Below are 15364 nucleotides of genomic sequence, written 5' to 3'. Positions count from 1 at the left end.
TTCAGCTTGTTATGTTGATGCTTTATAATGCTGCATCCCACTTGTCAACTTATATGCAGAGCATCTGAAGCTGGCAGAGTTTTATTAATGGCATGAATGGAAAGAAAAGGCAGGTTAACCTAATGAAGCATCTAGCAGCACTTTGAAGATAAAAATAAACTATTACCATGGTTAAAATGTGCCAGCTACCTCTACATTTGTTCCAGAAAATAGCTTGAATTGCCACCTGTAAGTTCCCCACCCATCAGGTTTTTAAAATTATCTTCAGAGTGCCTTTAAAGCAGTTTTTTATAAAAAAAAAAAAACTCTACTGTATCTGCTATGATTTCACTCACACATGACAACACATTCTACAAGCCGACAATTTATTGCTGGCAGAAACTGTGTGATCACTGTAACTTGGCTGTATGTCTTGACACACAAAGGTTGTTGATTTAGCACTATGCTCTCTCTCACTCAGCCCAGAATATAAAGCTGTTCAAATCTATTCCGCTTAATTTATCAGCATGGCTTTAAATGATTTGACTAAGCCCAGAATGCTGAAATCTAAAGGTGACTTTGTTTTTAACTCTAAAAAAGGCTTGTGCCAACTACTGTAATCCTAAATCAATGGCACTTTTAAGTGCAGCTCTGAAAGGCCCTTCAGAAGTTGTTGACATAGGCTAATTTTTAGTGTAACAGAAAGCGACAGAGTTATTAAATACGTGGCAGAGAACCATCCCAATACATTCAAATTAAGTTTGATTCAATTTACTCAATCAAAATGTATTTTGTCTTGGCCCCATCTACCGGCACGCCATGTAATAAAAACATACTCCTGTCTTAGGACGATTTGAGCTAAAGAAATAAAAGCCTGCATCTACAAGTGAAATGCGTGGAACAGCACAGGCACATTTACGCAAGGATATTTCCTGTAGCTTGGGGTCTTCAATTTGGGTTAGCCTTCATGCTCTTTGTATGCACAAGATTAAAGGTGGATCTTTTCACCCAGCCTAAGGCTTCAGTGACTGAAATGCTTGAGCAGTATATACAGGAAAATGACCAGCTTTGACAAATGCAATACATTTCTGAACTAGCTCTCCAGAAAGGGCTCCTGTTACAACATGGCCAGAATCCTGAAGGCCTACAAAGAGGGGACGCTATTAGATTTTCACGCTAGGACAGGATATACCACATTACAGGGACTTACCGGTGTCCTGTCAGAGAGGTTTCCTTGACGGATATATTCTATTGCAGCCTCAACAGAGGTCAAGCAATATCCCAGCTCATCCTTTGCTGAGCTGCTAAATCTGAAGTTTTTGATGTAGCTCAGGTTTGCCATCCTAGACAGGGAATAAAATTACATATGTCAGGAAGCAAAAAACGATTTGTGCAACTGGACCCTATATCCATCCATTAAATATATCTTCAAGTTTTCTGATAACTTGTTTCTAATTCTGCTAGTCTTCAATTACGAACAAAAGTTACATTTCAACTCAGGTAACTTCTGAGCTCACTCCTTGCAAGGCAGGAACCAGACAGTTATTCTTTCTGTTTCATAAGGCTCATAATCATCCTGATTATCATGGTGATCCAGGACAAACTGAAGGTAGGTTCACACATGGCTCAAAGCCATGGTATTTTTAGATCAGCCCGTTGGCTGGATTTGCACATTGTGCTAAGCTGTGTTTACTAATCCAAACTACTGAGTTTGTACAACATGAGAGGCCAAAAACAAACCATACTATGGCTATATTCAAACATAAGCCTTTCACCAGTGTTTACTAAATAGCCTTAATTAGCTTAATTCACCCAATGCACTAGCCCATGTATCACAGGTTACAACCACAAGCAGCTGGATTCCCAGAATACACTGTGTCACAAAAAAGCAAGCCACACTATGACTTAATGGAATATGTGAACTCAGCCAGAAGGCAGAAATTCAAAATGGCGTGATGCAGTTTCATCTTCTGTACATCAAAGAATGGGATGTACTTTGACCTTTGAGACAAAACAGTCTGCCTCCAGATTCACCAGAACATGAAACTGTAGAGTAACAGAATTTGCCTAGCCTTGAAAAACAAAACAAAACCAGGATTCAAGCTCTTACAACATTTCTGGATATTTTGATTGTATAATCCATATTGCAGAGAAGGCAAATCTGCTCCAATAGTGTTTAGCAATTGAGCTTTATTTCTGTCTAGTATAATCCTATCAAATAAATAAAACTCACCACAGTTGTGCGTTTAGTACAAAACTCTTGAAGAGGTACCACACCACACAAGGACTGTCCCAAGCTTATTGCATGGTGCATTTGCAAAAATGTCTTGACAGTCAAGACACAAAGAATTAAAAATCAGCATTAGGTTATAACTGACATTCAAGACCATGAGTATATTTCTAATAATCCATGTAATCCATGGAAATGCAGCAGTTAAGCAGCAGATGTTTAATTTCCATCTGCCTATCAAGCCAAGTAATGGTCAAGGTCTATTTCATAATGGATGTTAACATCCTACACACATTTCAAAATCTGTGGCTAAAAATACATGATGTTTGAGCCTGAGGACAGCGGATGCCCCAAAGCAGCAGAAGGTATGTACCCTGTTTAGTATTCAGATTATATTAATTTGACCTGGGCTGCACTAGGCTTCAGGATGGCCATCGCCACCACCTGGGAAATGCCCAGCTCCACCAAAGTGTTGTGATCTTCACTCAAAGGGAAAATAATTTAGATAAAGAGGTGCACTATTCTCAGGCTCATGTGCAGAGCCTAAACTGCATTGTGCAATGCAGAGGCTTGGGGTTTTGAGAGTTGCAATTCAACACATCAGAAGGACATTAAGTTGGAGAAGAGGCATGATCCAGAACTTCCATGCTCCTGAGATCAAGGAGTGGGGGGTGGGGGCATAGTGGGGTTGGCTAGTAGCTAACCAGCCTAGTTTAAAGAGAGAAGAAACGAATTGAGACATTTGAATGAACTGATTACAGTGGCCGTATCAGAGGAATTAATTTAATTTACTCAATTTAGGTGCCACCCAACTCCAGAATGACTCTAGGTGGCTTGCAATATGACAAAGCAAATAAAATACAATTCAAAAAGATAAAGCCAACAAAAACAAATAGGAGAAGGACAAGATAAAGAACAAGATGTCAAATCCAGCCAACAACCCAAAAAACACATCAACAAAACTCACACGGAGCTCCAACCACTGTGGTCCAGGACCTGTGAGAAGAGCCAGGTTTTTAAGGCCCTCCAGAACATGGTCAGGGTGGGAGCAAATCAGATCTCGGGGGGATTTCATTCCAGAGAGATCCCAGGCCCCATGCCACGTAGAGTTTTATAGGTCATAACCAGCACTTGGAATTTTACACAGAAGCAAACCAGTAGCCAGTGTAGCTTCAGGAGCAGAAGTGTCACATGGGCATACTGAGGTGGGCCCATCACTGCCTGGGCCACTGCATTCTGGATGATCTGAAGCTTCTGAATGGCCTTCAAGGACAGCCCCACGCAGAGCACATTGCAATATTTGAGCTGTGAGGCGATTAGGGTATTATTTTGGGCAGTATGCCTGTAACTGTTCGAGGAGGACTCTCTGAAACAGCAGAGAGCAGGCTACATACCAGTTAGGAATTTCTGTTTTCACAAGGAGATAGAGCAACACTGAAAGGAGGTCATCAGCACACATAGTCTCCATGTTAACTGAATGGAAGAAAGAGGGAAAAAAAGACGCATCCTGTTTAAGCTTAGAAACAGTATCTTAATCATTCTATTTAGGCACTTTAGCAATGTGTTAGAATAGAGCAGTTTCTGGACTGTAGATCTGCAGTGCTAAATTCTAAATAAATTCTAAATAAATTATAAATCTAATAATAATCGTTTGCAGCAGTTTTGAAACGGCCTGATGCAAAAGCTTTGTTCTCCCATGATGCCACACTGTAAACCATGATTTACAAGAGACACTGACAGGCTTTGTACATATAATGCTACAAACATGTTACAGCTCTGATGTGTGAATCCAATGCTTGCGTCCTGCAAACATGCAGAAATAAATGGGGTACCGCAGGTACTGTAAGAGACTCCATACACATTACCTACGTGTGTACATTTTTCTAAAATAGTATCTGGAAATCACCGTAACATTGATTCCTTCGCCCTTCCCATTTTTTTCAAACCATCATCATAGGATTAAGCGGACTCAAGTGCAAAGTTCAAGCACTGCAAGTGAATGATAATTTCCATTCCAGCTTTTACCCTGCATACAGGAAATAAACATACTGCATTCCTCATACAGGAAAGAGAGACTTCCATACCAAGGTTAGGCTGGGTCCCTCGTTTTCCAAAGTAACACAAAGCAAAATCTGGACGCTGACTTAAAAGCTCGTGGAGGACGCTTCCACAGGCACAGAGAAGCAACTTCTCGAAACGATGGCTTCACCCCCCCAGTGACCCACCTCTCTGACTCGGAGATTGCATGATGATTTGCACCACTTTGCGCAAGCAGAGAAGCTTCTGTTGGGGAGAGGTGCACTTGTTCAGCTGCCCCAGTTCTCGCTTTGCACGTGGGATGTTGAAACTGAAAACAGTGCAGTCAGAAGGAAAAGCGGCTTAGCGTGCAGCAGGGGCAAAATAAAAAGAACTAAGTTCTCAGAAGGTAGATCCCCACGTCAAGTTGTTCAAAAGCTCCAGGCCAGAACTCCTCTAACATAATGTAGGATTCCAAACTGTTCAAAAAGGAGGGGGCCAGCTGCTTCTAGCACCTTTCAGAACTGCTCATCGGCTAAGGTCTCCAAGCTTCACGGGCTGGTTGAAATGCCAGCAGCCCCAACACAGATCGGTTTCAGTGTTCATACACCCCAGGATGAAAAACAGCCCAATGCCGCCACAAGTGAAATGTTAGGCCAGGATCTATTTTAAAGCAGGGATGGCAAATCGCATCCTTTGGCTCACATTATGAGGCCAACAGTCTTGTTTTAAAACCAGTAAAAGTCTCTAAGGAAACTTCACAATCCCTTCCCTTCTTTCTTTGAAGAAGCAAGGAGTTTGGAATAAGATCTGCCTCTGTTCTCCCAAATTTATCCATTCTTTCTTGGAAACTCAAACCCAAACCTCAACTCAACTATGCTAGGAAAGCCCTTTAAAAATAGCTGGCAACTCACCTGAACTCAGGCTTGATACCCAGATCTTTCTGCTGCAAGTCTTGTAAACTTCGGGTAATTTTGTTGAAAGCTGCATCCTAAGCAGGGAAGACACCACAGTAAGTCCTGGCAGAAGAGACTTTTAATGGAACTTAATTCCCCAACCTGGCACCCCCAGGCAACAATAGGTCCAGTGACTCTACTATTCAGCCTACATTTTGTAGTATGTAGTAGTACTTTTTTGTATTTTCACCCTCTTTAGTTCATTTTTTTCTCTTGTAGTATACTCCATTTCTTGTAGTTTTAATGTATTTGTTGAAAAACGTAAGAAAGCTTTATTTAAAAAAAACATGCCACCTTCCAAGCAAAAAGTGATAAAACTATTCTGGAAGGGCAAGAAAGGCTGCTGGATAGGAATCTTTTGGCACATGGATGCTTTGGCCACGCCCGCAATGGCAACTTTCTTGTAACAATGGCCCTGCTGACAAACTCCTAGGACTCCAGGGAGGGTGCTGCTATGGGACCCAGGAAGCTGCTTTACATCAAATCATGGTTACCCCTTTAAATCTAGGATCCTTCTTCCCTAATTTACCAAGTTCTCGTGCGGCCTCCAAGTTGCAGCGTTGAGAATCCCACATGGAGTCTGTAGGGAAGGTCTGTTCAGTGCATGAGGACTCTCCCTAATAACGCAACACATGTGCTTTTTATATTCCAGCCTGGGGGAAAATACACCTGGGTTTCAAAACGTAACTGGCATTGGAGGAACTGAGGCACATTTGGGTACCTACCTCACTTGCTTCAATGGTCCCCACATATTTAAAGATGATGTCATAGAGAGAGTGATGGATATACATCTGTTCCGATAGAGAGAAACAAAGAAAGGGTTCCGAAGGTTTACTCAAGGGGGGGACAAAGATCCCACTGACAACCCAGAATACTCACATCCACAGCTTGTTTCATCAGGTTCATCTGAAGTTCCTGCTTTGCAAGCATTCTCTAAATTATTTAAGAGAGAACAAAACAGAGTGAACACACAGGGTGCCTCTAACAAAGGGGTGGCAATGTGTTTACACACACACACATCTGTACTTACAAGGTGGGAATCTCTCAACAACTGCTGAATGCATTTTGTGTAGAGGGCGTTCACAGAATCCTGAAGATCAAAACAAAGTGCATTACAGGCATTTGAGAAAATTGGAGAGTGGGGGGCAAGAAATAGTCAAGCATTTAAAAATACCAGGCAAATCTCATTTGAATAATTAAGTAGAGTGGTAGGACAGTCATTAAAGAACGTTGCTACCAGGCACATTATTCAGTAATACACCTGAGGCACTCTCAAATATGAAATATTGGCGCAATAAATAAGGGGGTAATACCTAGAGCTGCACCCCAATTAAAATGATTTGCAAATGAATGTCTCACAGTATCGTTCTATTTACGTAAGCCGGCATATGACTAATTCATTTCTGAAGCAAGCAGCATACTTTAGGTGACCTGCATATGACACGGCCAGAGTCTCAGCAAGCCTCCTCCCCACAGAAGAGATTGGGGAAAATGTTAATTTAATGACAGCACTTGTCACATGCAGTTAAGTATTAAATTCACTGGAAGTGGAAATACTAACTATATAGTGTCGCAGGATTTTCCTGTCATGTTCCTTGAAAGTCCTGTGGAAAGATGCAATAGCTTTATCAAATTTTTCTGCATGCCTTCCCAAGAACTCTTTCACATCTTCAATGTTTTTCAAGGAGTAAGAGTTGGATGCCGTCGAGGATGGTTCTGAAATGGGAAGGCACTTGTCAGCAGACAGAAAGTTCCCTGGTTCCTCCAAGAAACAGAGGCAAATTCACCCAGTGGCATTTATAAAGCCAGTTACAGAAGAAGGGTTGAGAAACTAGGATGGTTCTACTGCCAAACTCCATCCTAGAGTCTAGAAAGTCCTTCCTGCTTGCTTCATGACCTGTTTACACATTATACAAAGTCATGGTTTGCTTAAACATGATGTGTTGATTAAGCCCCAATTAGCTGAATTTCCACAGCACCACAAACAACATTTAGAAACCATGATGACTGGGTTCATATAAGATGCCAAGCCAAACTCCAAGAAACCATATTATAGTTTAATGCAATGGGTGAACCTAACTGCAAATAAATTGTTTCTCCCAAGTGTGCAAAAAGGGTTTAAGCTTCATGCCTGCAGGTTCATTAAATGTTTTTAATATTCCCTTTCACAATGAAAAAGAAGTTAACTCATGCAGAGATCAGCAGTTCAAAAACTGGCCAAGCATCTACAGTCAACGCTAAGGAAAAACAATAATCTTTACCTTTACTTTCACTTTTCTCCAGAGGATGAGCTATACAAAGGATGTTAAAGCTCTCTTCCCTGTCATTATAAAACGTTTCCTCAAAGAGAATAGGTATTGGGCAATGCTGGTTAAATTCGCCCCCAAGGATGATCATATTTCCTTGTATAAAGATTTCCTAAATGGAGAAGGAGAGAGACCAAAGGATGAACTCACAGGGCAAACAGCAGGACTACCACCACAAGCAACATAGGACCTGCAGGCTCCCAGGCGTCAACAATATTCCCTAAATAGTCTCTGTAGATGTCCAAAATTAAATTAAGATTTTAAAATAGCCAAATCCCATAAGATCATCTACTCTCATGAGCAAAGAAAAAAAACCCCACTAAAATCTCATTAGATTTTGGTTAAGAAGACTGAAATCACCATGGCTATCATACGTGGTCTGTAATTATTCAGGCAGCCACTGGGTGCAGCGAAAGATACCGAACACACATTTTTTTCTGCCATCTCATGGACCTCCAGAATTTTGCATTTTAAATACATTAGCCCTGGAAATCAGGATTTTACCATCCTTGCACACAATCACATCTGAACAATGAAGCCTGAAGAGATTAATAACCCCTGCAGGAGAATCTTGCTAGTTTATCACATTTCTCTGAGCATTACAGCTGAGTATGTTTACAGCCCATTTATTCTACATGAGAGGAAGGAGGCGATGGCCAACCGCTTCTGAAAAACCCTGCCAAGAAAACTGCAGGGACTTGCCCAGGCAGTCTCCAAGAATCAGACACAATTGAACAGATTTTTTTTAAAAAAATCTACACGGGACTGAAGAAATACTATCAATCCACGTCTGAACTGGTCCCCATTATTTATACTGCCTGTACCTTTCCATTCAAAGTGTGAAAGTTGTTGTCTGCTGCTTTGAGAATGTAGGAGTCAAACTGGCAAGCTGAAATGACACTGTTGGAAAGACTGCCTTTACAAGGTACCAGTATCTAGAAAAAGAGTTACAGGCTATCAGTGCGTATACTGCATACCAAGCCGGATCCCAAATCCATCACATTTTTGCTAACCACAGTATTAGAAATCAAACCATGAAAAACAAGCAGGGCCTGGTTTATCTCCAATTTCAACAAAAGGCTGAGTTCATCTTCTCCAAGGAGAACTAAACTACAAGAGCGCTAAGGAATGGTAGTTGAAGTCCACACATCTTGAAGTTGCCAAGGTTGAAAAACAATTTTAGATTATACTGTACTGAATTAATCTTATAGTTGCTCCATATGGGGGTTGTTAAAGAAACTTCTCAAATTATTCCCATCGCAGAAGCTATGTTCAACACCCCTTTCTGTGATACTTCAATTACATGTATCTGCAGGCCCAGTACTTTCACCATGGAGAATCAAACACCGTACCCTTTTGACAGTTTCAGTGGGAAGTGGTACTGTCCTAACAACCAGGAAACACACTGAGACAAGGAACTGGTCTCTAATATTTATTGCTAGTACTTAACAGGAATCCTAACAAACTGAAGAAGCGTGGGAAAACTCAGACATATAACCCCCAAGGGTTAAGGCGGTCCCAATCTGTGTCTCTTTGAATGGCTGAACAATTCATCAGTGCTACGCGTGCGCTTGACAGTCTGGATGGGAGCCCCCTGCTCGCCATCCTTACTCATGACAGGTACATAACTATTTTAAATACACTTGTTCCTCGATCAGTCCTCAAGCTGGCTGATCTATTCTGGGAGTTGAAGTCCACACATCTTAAAGTTGCTAAGGTTGAGAAACACTGCCCTAGATGAAACCTATGCTCACTCTTGGCCCCTCGAGAGGAGAATCTTAGGAGCCACCACAATTTACTTACAGTTCCATGGAGTTCTGCAACCTTCCTGCAGAGATCAGGACGTCGTTTCTGCATGGCTAAATAGAAAGGGTTCCTCAAGAGGTCTTCATCATACACAGCCATAGGGCCCTCCAAAGTATCCAGTCCAGCAGCTTTCTGAAAAGTAAAATTATTCCATATCCCCCACCCCAAAAAGAGAGTCAAATTTGCAGCAACATATTTAATCAAAGAAAATAGTTACTAAAATATTAATTTACAACTATCTTTCCAAGAAATATCATGTACTTTGTTCTAGGATTATACAGCATCTACCTTCTTTTATCTGAAAGATGTTACCATGCTACAGCATGTTGTTGGTAACAGGTAAATATGATTACTTCCTTGAAGCAAATTCAGTTGCTCAATTTCAAGTGACAATACAGACACATTCGCACAGGCTTATTTGGTGATACAGAAATGATTTGCTACTGCCCTACTTCCAATATTATTTTTTTTCCAGTGTCTCAGTCCATTCTAGAACTTTGCGATTTTCTGGTAGTTTCCCAACTTATAACCAGATCCAACTCTTAATTTTTTTTTTTAATTAGCCAAGTTGCTAGGTGTTAACTCCTACTTCAAGAATAATCTCTTTGAGGATTGAACCAATACAGGTAGTCTTTGCTTAACAACCATTTGTTTTGTGACAGTACGGACTTACGATGGTGCTGGAAAAACTGACGGTCCTTGCATGATCGTTGCAGTGTCCCCACAGTGACATGATCACAATTCAGGCACTTGGCAACTGGTTCACATTTACAACTGTTGCAGTCCCGTGGTCATTTGATCACCATTTTCAACCTTCATGGCCAGCTTCTGGCAAGCAAAATCAATGGGAAACTGTGTGATTCGCTTAACAACCACATGGGTTGCTTAACAACTGTGGTGATTCGCTTAACAACCACTGCAAAAAAGGCCATAAAATCAGGTCAGATTCGCTTAACGACCACTTCGCTTAGCAAGTGAAATTCCAGTCCCAATTGTGGTTGTTAAGCAAGGACTACCTCTACTGTACTGTTCAGTGGCAAGACCTATACTCCCACAGAGAAAATTATTTGAAATGTGGCATTTGCTCTCATAACACAGGACCTATACAAGTTGCTGTAGAAGCTTTCTCATTATATTACAAGAAAAATTTGCTGGATTAGGAATTGTTTTCTCTTCCTTTCATGAGATAGACTTTGGTTCTGTGTTCTCCAACTCTGTATTCTCCAAATCTATTGGACTGGTTTCAGTCATCTCAGCCAACTTGGGCAATACTTTTGCTAGCTGGAGACAATGGGAACTGTCGTCCAAAACATCTGGAGAAAACCAGAATTGGACTAAGCCAAGGATGCAGAAGTTGACACGCCAAAGTTTATATATGGCTTTCAGAGCCCCTCCAAAAATTGCTATAGAACTGTTATTTTAATGACTGGTAGGGGAACTATATGGTGGGTATTCATAGTGATCATTATTAGACTACATTACTGGACAAGCAAACAAATTACATCAATATCAATTTTGTTTTTATCTTGGCCCCAACTGTTTCTTTGCCTTGCACCCATCTTCTTGGAGTACAAGCTTCACCACGCTAACATAAAGGCTCTCAAAATAGTCCTTGGCCTAAGATATGTTGCACAGCTTTGCGAGACATGGGAAAAAGTTTTTCTGTTCTATGAGCTTTCTACACATAATGAGCATGGCATGGCAAACATATGATCGCAAGCACTTTGAAGATTTACAGCATCAGAAGGACAATATTACAAAACGTTCTTGGTCACACGCTGGTTTTCACCACACATCCCAATTTTTCATGAAAAGAGTTTCACAAAGCGTCACCAGCAAAGCAGGCTTATTTACAATCAACTGTTCTGGCATAATAGCCAGTACAAGCAGGTTTAGGACAAGCACATTTTAGGATTTATTTCAAACTTCCAACATTGCTATGGTAATGTAACACGTAAAGCATGACCTATTTTTTCCTCGGTTGACCAGAACATCCTCACAGTGACCAAGGAAGATAAAACCCAGAAAGGATCTATCTTTTTTACCACTGCATCTAAACAGTATGGCCAAAACTTTTGTAAAACAAGCAAAGAGGACATTTAGCATTACATTATGCCACAATTTCTTAAGAGGGGTGTTGAATAAACCAGAGTTCATAGAATCAAGTTGGTAGGGAGAATTTCAGCCATGCAATCTTAACTCCCAGCTCAATGCAGGAATCCAGACTCAACCACCCAACAAAAGGAAGTTTACCATGCCTCTGGATAACTGGGGGCACAATGGAGTTTCTTTTACTGTTAAGCTAAAAACACACAAACGTAATGTGCACTGGGATCTTAGACAACTCCTAGAACTCAGAAATTCCTAGAACCTCCTAGAACTCCTGCAGAGTTGAAATCCAGGCCCCACTATCAATTAAAAAGAAATCATTTAACTGTCTTATAATCCAATCCCACATTCCAGACTCATTCAAAAGTTGGGTCAAAGAACAAGGACCCCCTTACATGGCTTCTAGCACTTCCAGTCCTTTTATAGCTATCCCATAATACTACACATTATCTAGGCAGCCAATTACATGAAATACACTCAGAAATAATCAGCATAATTAGAACTAGGATACAGTTAGAACTTTGCTCAGCCAAAAGGCCCAAACAATACATTTGGTTTCATTGAGTAAAAATGGAGGAATCATTCCATGTTTAAAAAGCCATAAAGTTATGTCCTAGACCCCCAAGAAAGTTTTCTCTAAGGGAACTTCTGTTCCCCCCCTGAACTTCTAAAATTTCCAGCCAATTTGAAACAGCCCTCTCATGCAGCAGATGATCTTAATCTGGGGTAGGTACATGTAAGCAAAATTCTAGGGTTTTTCCTTAACTCCACAGTCATTACAGACAGCTGGTTAGAGCCAATTATTATGAGATACCAGCTAATTTACTTATTGTATTTGGATAAGACAGGCAAGAAACAGATGACTCTCCAGCAGTTAAGAGAAGTTGAATAAATATTTTGACAAGAACACTCAGAGTACTTTGCACACTACTTTTCTTAGATAAACAGTGGATATTAATGCATTTATTGGAAGTGGCAGAACCAAACCAGCTCCTAGGCTCAGAAGCTAAGTGGCATTAGTACCTGGATGGGAGATCACTTGACTGGGATTTTTTTTTTAAAAAGTAAATGGAAAATAATTTCTGTATTGTATTCAAGAAGTCATGAGGAATTAAATCTAGTTGTACCATGATAGTTTCAGTGTAGACTAGGGTTTCTCAACCAGGGTTCCGAGGGATCCTAGGGTTCCGTGGGATCCTAGGGTTCTGAGGGATCCTAGGGTTCCGTGAGAGGTTACTAGGGGTTCCCTGGGAGATCACGATTTATTCAAAAAACTATTTCAAATTCAGGCAACTTCACATTTAAAAGGTACATTTCATTCTTTATTTTTTAGTTTAAGAACACTGTTAACGCATATATACAGGCCAGGCCTACCCATGAAACAAATGTAATAATTTGTAAATTGTGGCCTATATTTGAGACTGAATGTGCAGGAGTTCCCCAAGGCCCAAAAATATTTCAAGGGTTCCTTCAGGGTCAAAAGGTTGAGAAAGGCTGGTGTAGAAGCCAACTACCTGCAAAACTCAGTACTATAAATAATGAGTACTTAATGTGTTTACTTAGGGGACGCGGTGGCGCTGCGGGTTAAACCGCTGAGCTGCCGATCGGAAGGTCGGCGCGCAGCGGGGTGAGCTCCCGTTGCTCGTCCCAGCTCCTGCTCACCTAGCAGTTCGAAAACATGCAAATGTGAGTAGATCAATAGGTACCGCTTCGGCGGGAAGGTAACAGCGTTCTGTGTCGTCATGCTGGCCACATGACCCGGAAGTGTCTACGGACAACGCCGGCTCTAACGGCTTAGAAACGGAGATGAGCACCGCCCCCTAGAGTCAGACACGACTGGACTTTACGTCAAGGGAAACCTTTACCTTTACCTAATGTGTTTACTATGCAGCTAACACTGTTATGACATAGCTTCAAATGTGCAGTTCTCAACACTAAGGAAGTCAGTTGATAAGATACAGTGCTATTTACAAATACAACAGCCATATGACTTGAGATGATTTAGATATTAAGAAATATCCATGCATATTTGAATCTCTTCCACTTGAACAAATCTGTGTCTGCTACCCTGCTTGATACCTACACCCGGAGTATGCATGGTTCACTTCCCAGGACCTGATCCTTTAAAACATACTGTTTTGGCATCGTATCTGTCTACCTAATAAAATCAAGACTGGGTGATCAAACTGCATCAGAAGATTGAACCATTCCCCATAGATAGACTGTAAGAAGCATAACAGAAACTAAACCAAAACTTTACACTAAAAATAAACTTAAAAGAGGAACCAGACAAGTAAGTGTCTCAATGGGCTTGTGGATGGTGAAGATAAGGCAATTCTGCAAGTTGGAACATGTCAGCATTCTGAATTTTTAAAGAAGGTTCTGAGTATGCCAAGGTCACTTGTAATTTGAACCGAATCCTGAGGAATAACTACAACGTTGCAATAATATTGTCACCTGGAGAACAAAATCCATAGTCTAGTCAAACCACCACTCAGCCTAACATTCACTATGCTTAATCAACGCTATGTGGTTGGGCTGGATTCCTGCAATTCTGTGTCTTTATTAGAATCAAGCCCTCTAAAGTTTAGTGAGAAACAATTTGAAAGGTCCAGTTGGATCCCACTAGAGGAGTGTTTTTCAACCTTGACAACTTGAAGGTGTGTGGACTTCACCTCCCAGAATTCCCCAGCCAGCATGGAATTCTGGGAGGTGAAGTCCACACATCTTCAAGTCGGCAAGGTTGAAAAACTCTGTACTGAATTAATCGCACAGTTTTGCTCCATATGGGAGTAGCTAAAGAAACTTCTCAAATCATTCCCACTGCACTATTGAAAAACGCTACACTACAGTCACTTAAACTCACTTCCTGGAGGTCAGCCAGACTGAACTCTTCTAACTTACTTCTGAGTAAGCAAACACAGCCGCAGGTTGACTTAGTGAGACAAGGCCAGGGCACCGATTTTTCCCAAGTCACTGCTTTCCATCTCAGCTTCAGAGACACACCCGGTTTACTTCCACGTGCAAGTTTCTGGTTTCCTGCGCTGAACGCAAATTACCCCCGCCGCCAGCACCCAAGCGCACCCTTCCTTCTCTCCCTTAAGAGGAAACCGAGAGCATGCACAGGAAAGGCTGCACCTCCCATCGATTAAAACAAAAACCGCAGCGCAAGAATCCCGCGGATCCACCCCTGAGCCACCACCCCGGAACGCCACCGCCCCTCTTTCCAAGCGAATGCAAAAGGTTTTGCTCGCTCGAGCCGCGGGGGAGCCTCTGCCGTCCCGCCAGGCGCCGTCGCCGCTGGGGAGAGGGAGCCGGCCCCCTTCCCGCCCTGAAGAGGTTTTCGGGCCCCGGCCCCCCCCCCGCCCAGGAACGCTCCGGGCCGCCGCTTCTCCCAACTTGCTGCGTGGGTTGCTAACTCGCTGCCCGCTGGAGAAACCGCACCTTTCGGGGCGAGGGGTCCGGGCAGTCGGGCGCTTTGGGGAGGGGGAAATGGGTCCCCGCCCAGGCCTGCAAGCAGCCAGAGAGCCCCGGAGTCTCCCCTAAGCGGCGCTCCGAAGTTCCCTCCTGGCCGCGCCGAGCAGACCCATCCCCGGGAGAGGCCCGAAGGGGAACGGGGCGCCCTGCCGGCCCTAAGCGGCCCCCCGGCTCCCGCACCTCCCTCGCTCCCGGGCCGAGCGCGGCTCACTTTCCGCCGAAGTCCCTGCGGGCGGGCGGTCCTCCTCTGCGCCCCCTCCCCGCGGCGGCAACAGCAGCAGCATCCCCTCTCCTCCGGGCCCCCCTCCCCGCCTGTACTCGCCGCCAAGCGCCGCCTGTTCCTAGTCCGGGGCCTGGGGCGGGCCCTACCCAGCAGGCGAGCCAATGAGCCCCGGCCTTCCCGCAGCCGCCCCGGCGCGTCGCCTCGATCGGCAGCCGGCGAAGGTGGAGCTTGGCCGGCGGCAGGGAGCGGAGAAGCCGCGCCG

The 15364-nt window shown here is 42.9% G+C and overlaps 2 protein-coding genes across 6 annotated transcripts in view; both read right to left on the bottom strand.

The window, feature by feature from the left end:
• Positions 1–15140, bottom strand: part of ANKRD27 (ankyrin repeat domain 27) — a 44805-nt gene extending 29665 nt beyond the window's left edge. For 2 of the 4 annotated variants that reach the window (XM_063313174.1, XM_063313175.1), the window contains exons 1-11: positions 9291–9992; positions 8312–8422; positions 7443–7599; positions 6743–6897; positions 6212–6271; positions 6061–6114; positions 5907–5972; positions 5140–5216; positions 4435–4556; positions 3604–3682; positions 1190–1322 (exon numbers count right to left, since the gene is read on the bottom strand). In XM_063313174.1, the coding sequence (XP_063169244.1) occupies positions 1190–1322; positions 3604–3682; positions 4435–4556; positions 5140–5216; positions 5907–5972; positions 6061–6114; positions 6212–6271; positions 6743–6897; positions 7443–7599; positions 8312–8422; positions 9291–9392 (1116 nt within the window). In that variant the 5' untranslated portion in view covers positions 9393–9992. Of the gene's footprint in view, positions 1–1189; positions 1323–3603; positions 3683–4434; positions 4557–5139; positions 5217–5906; positions 5973–6060; positions 6115–6211; positions 6272–6742; positions 6898–7442; positions 7600–8311; positions 8423–9290; positions 9993–15090 lie in introns of those variants that run through there. The other 2 variants (XM_063313172.1, XM_063313176.1) reach the window with 2 other exon arrangements.
• SLC7A9 (solute carrier family 7 member 9) overlaps positions 1–15364 on the bottom strand; it is a 304184-nt gene that overhangs the window by 218370 nt on the left and 70450 nt on the right. The gene's annotated exons all lie outside the window — the stretch shown is intronic.

This window comes from Candoia aspera, chromosome 11 (genome assembly GCF_035149785.1).
Source record: "Candoia aspera isolate rCanAsp1 chromosome 11, rCanAsp1.hap2, whole genome shotgun sequence".
In the NCBI taxonomy this organism is placed as follows: Eukaryota; Metazoa; Chordata; class Lepidosauria; order Squamata; family Boidae; genus Candoia; species Candoia aspera.
The sequence above is the reverse complement of the archived record's forward strand: the minus strand, read 5'-3'. Positions and strand labels throughout refer to the sequence as shown.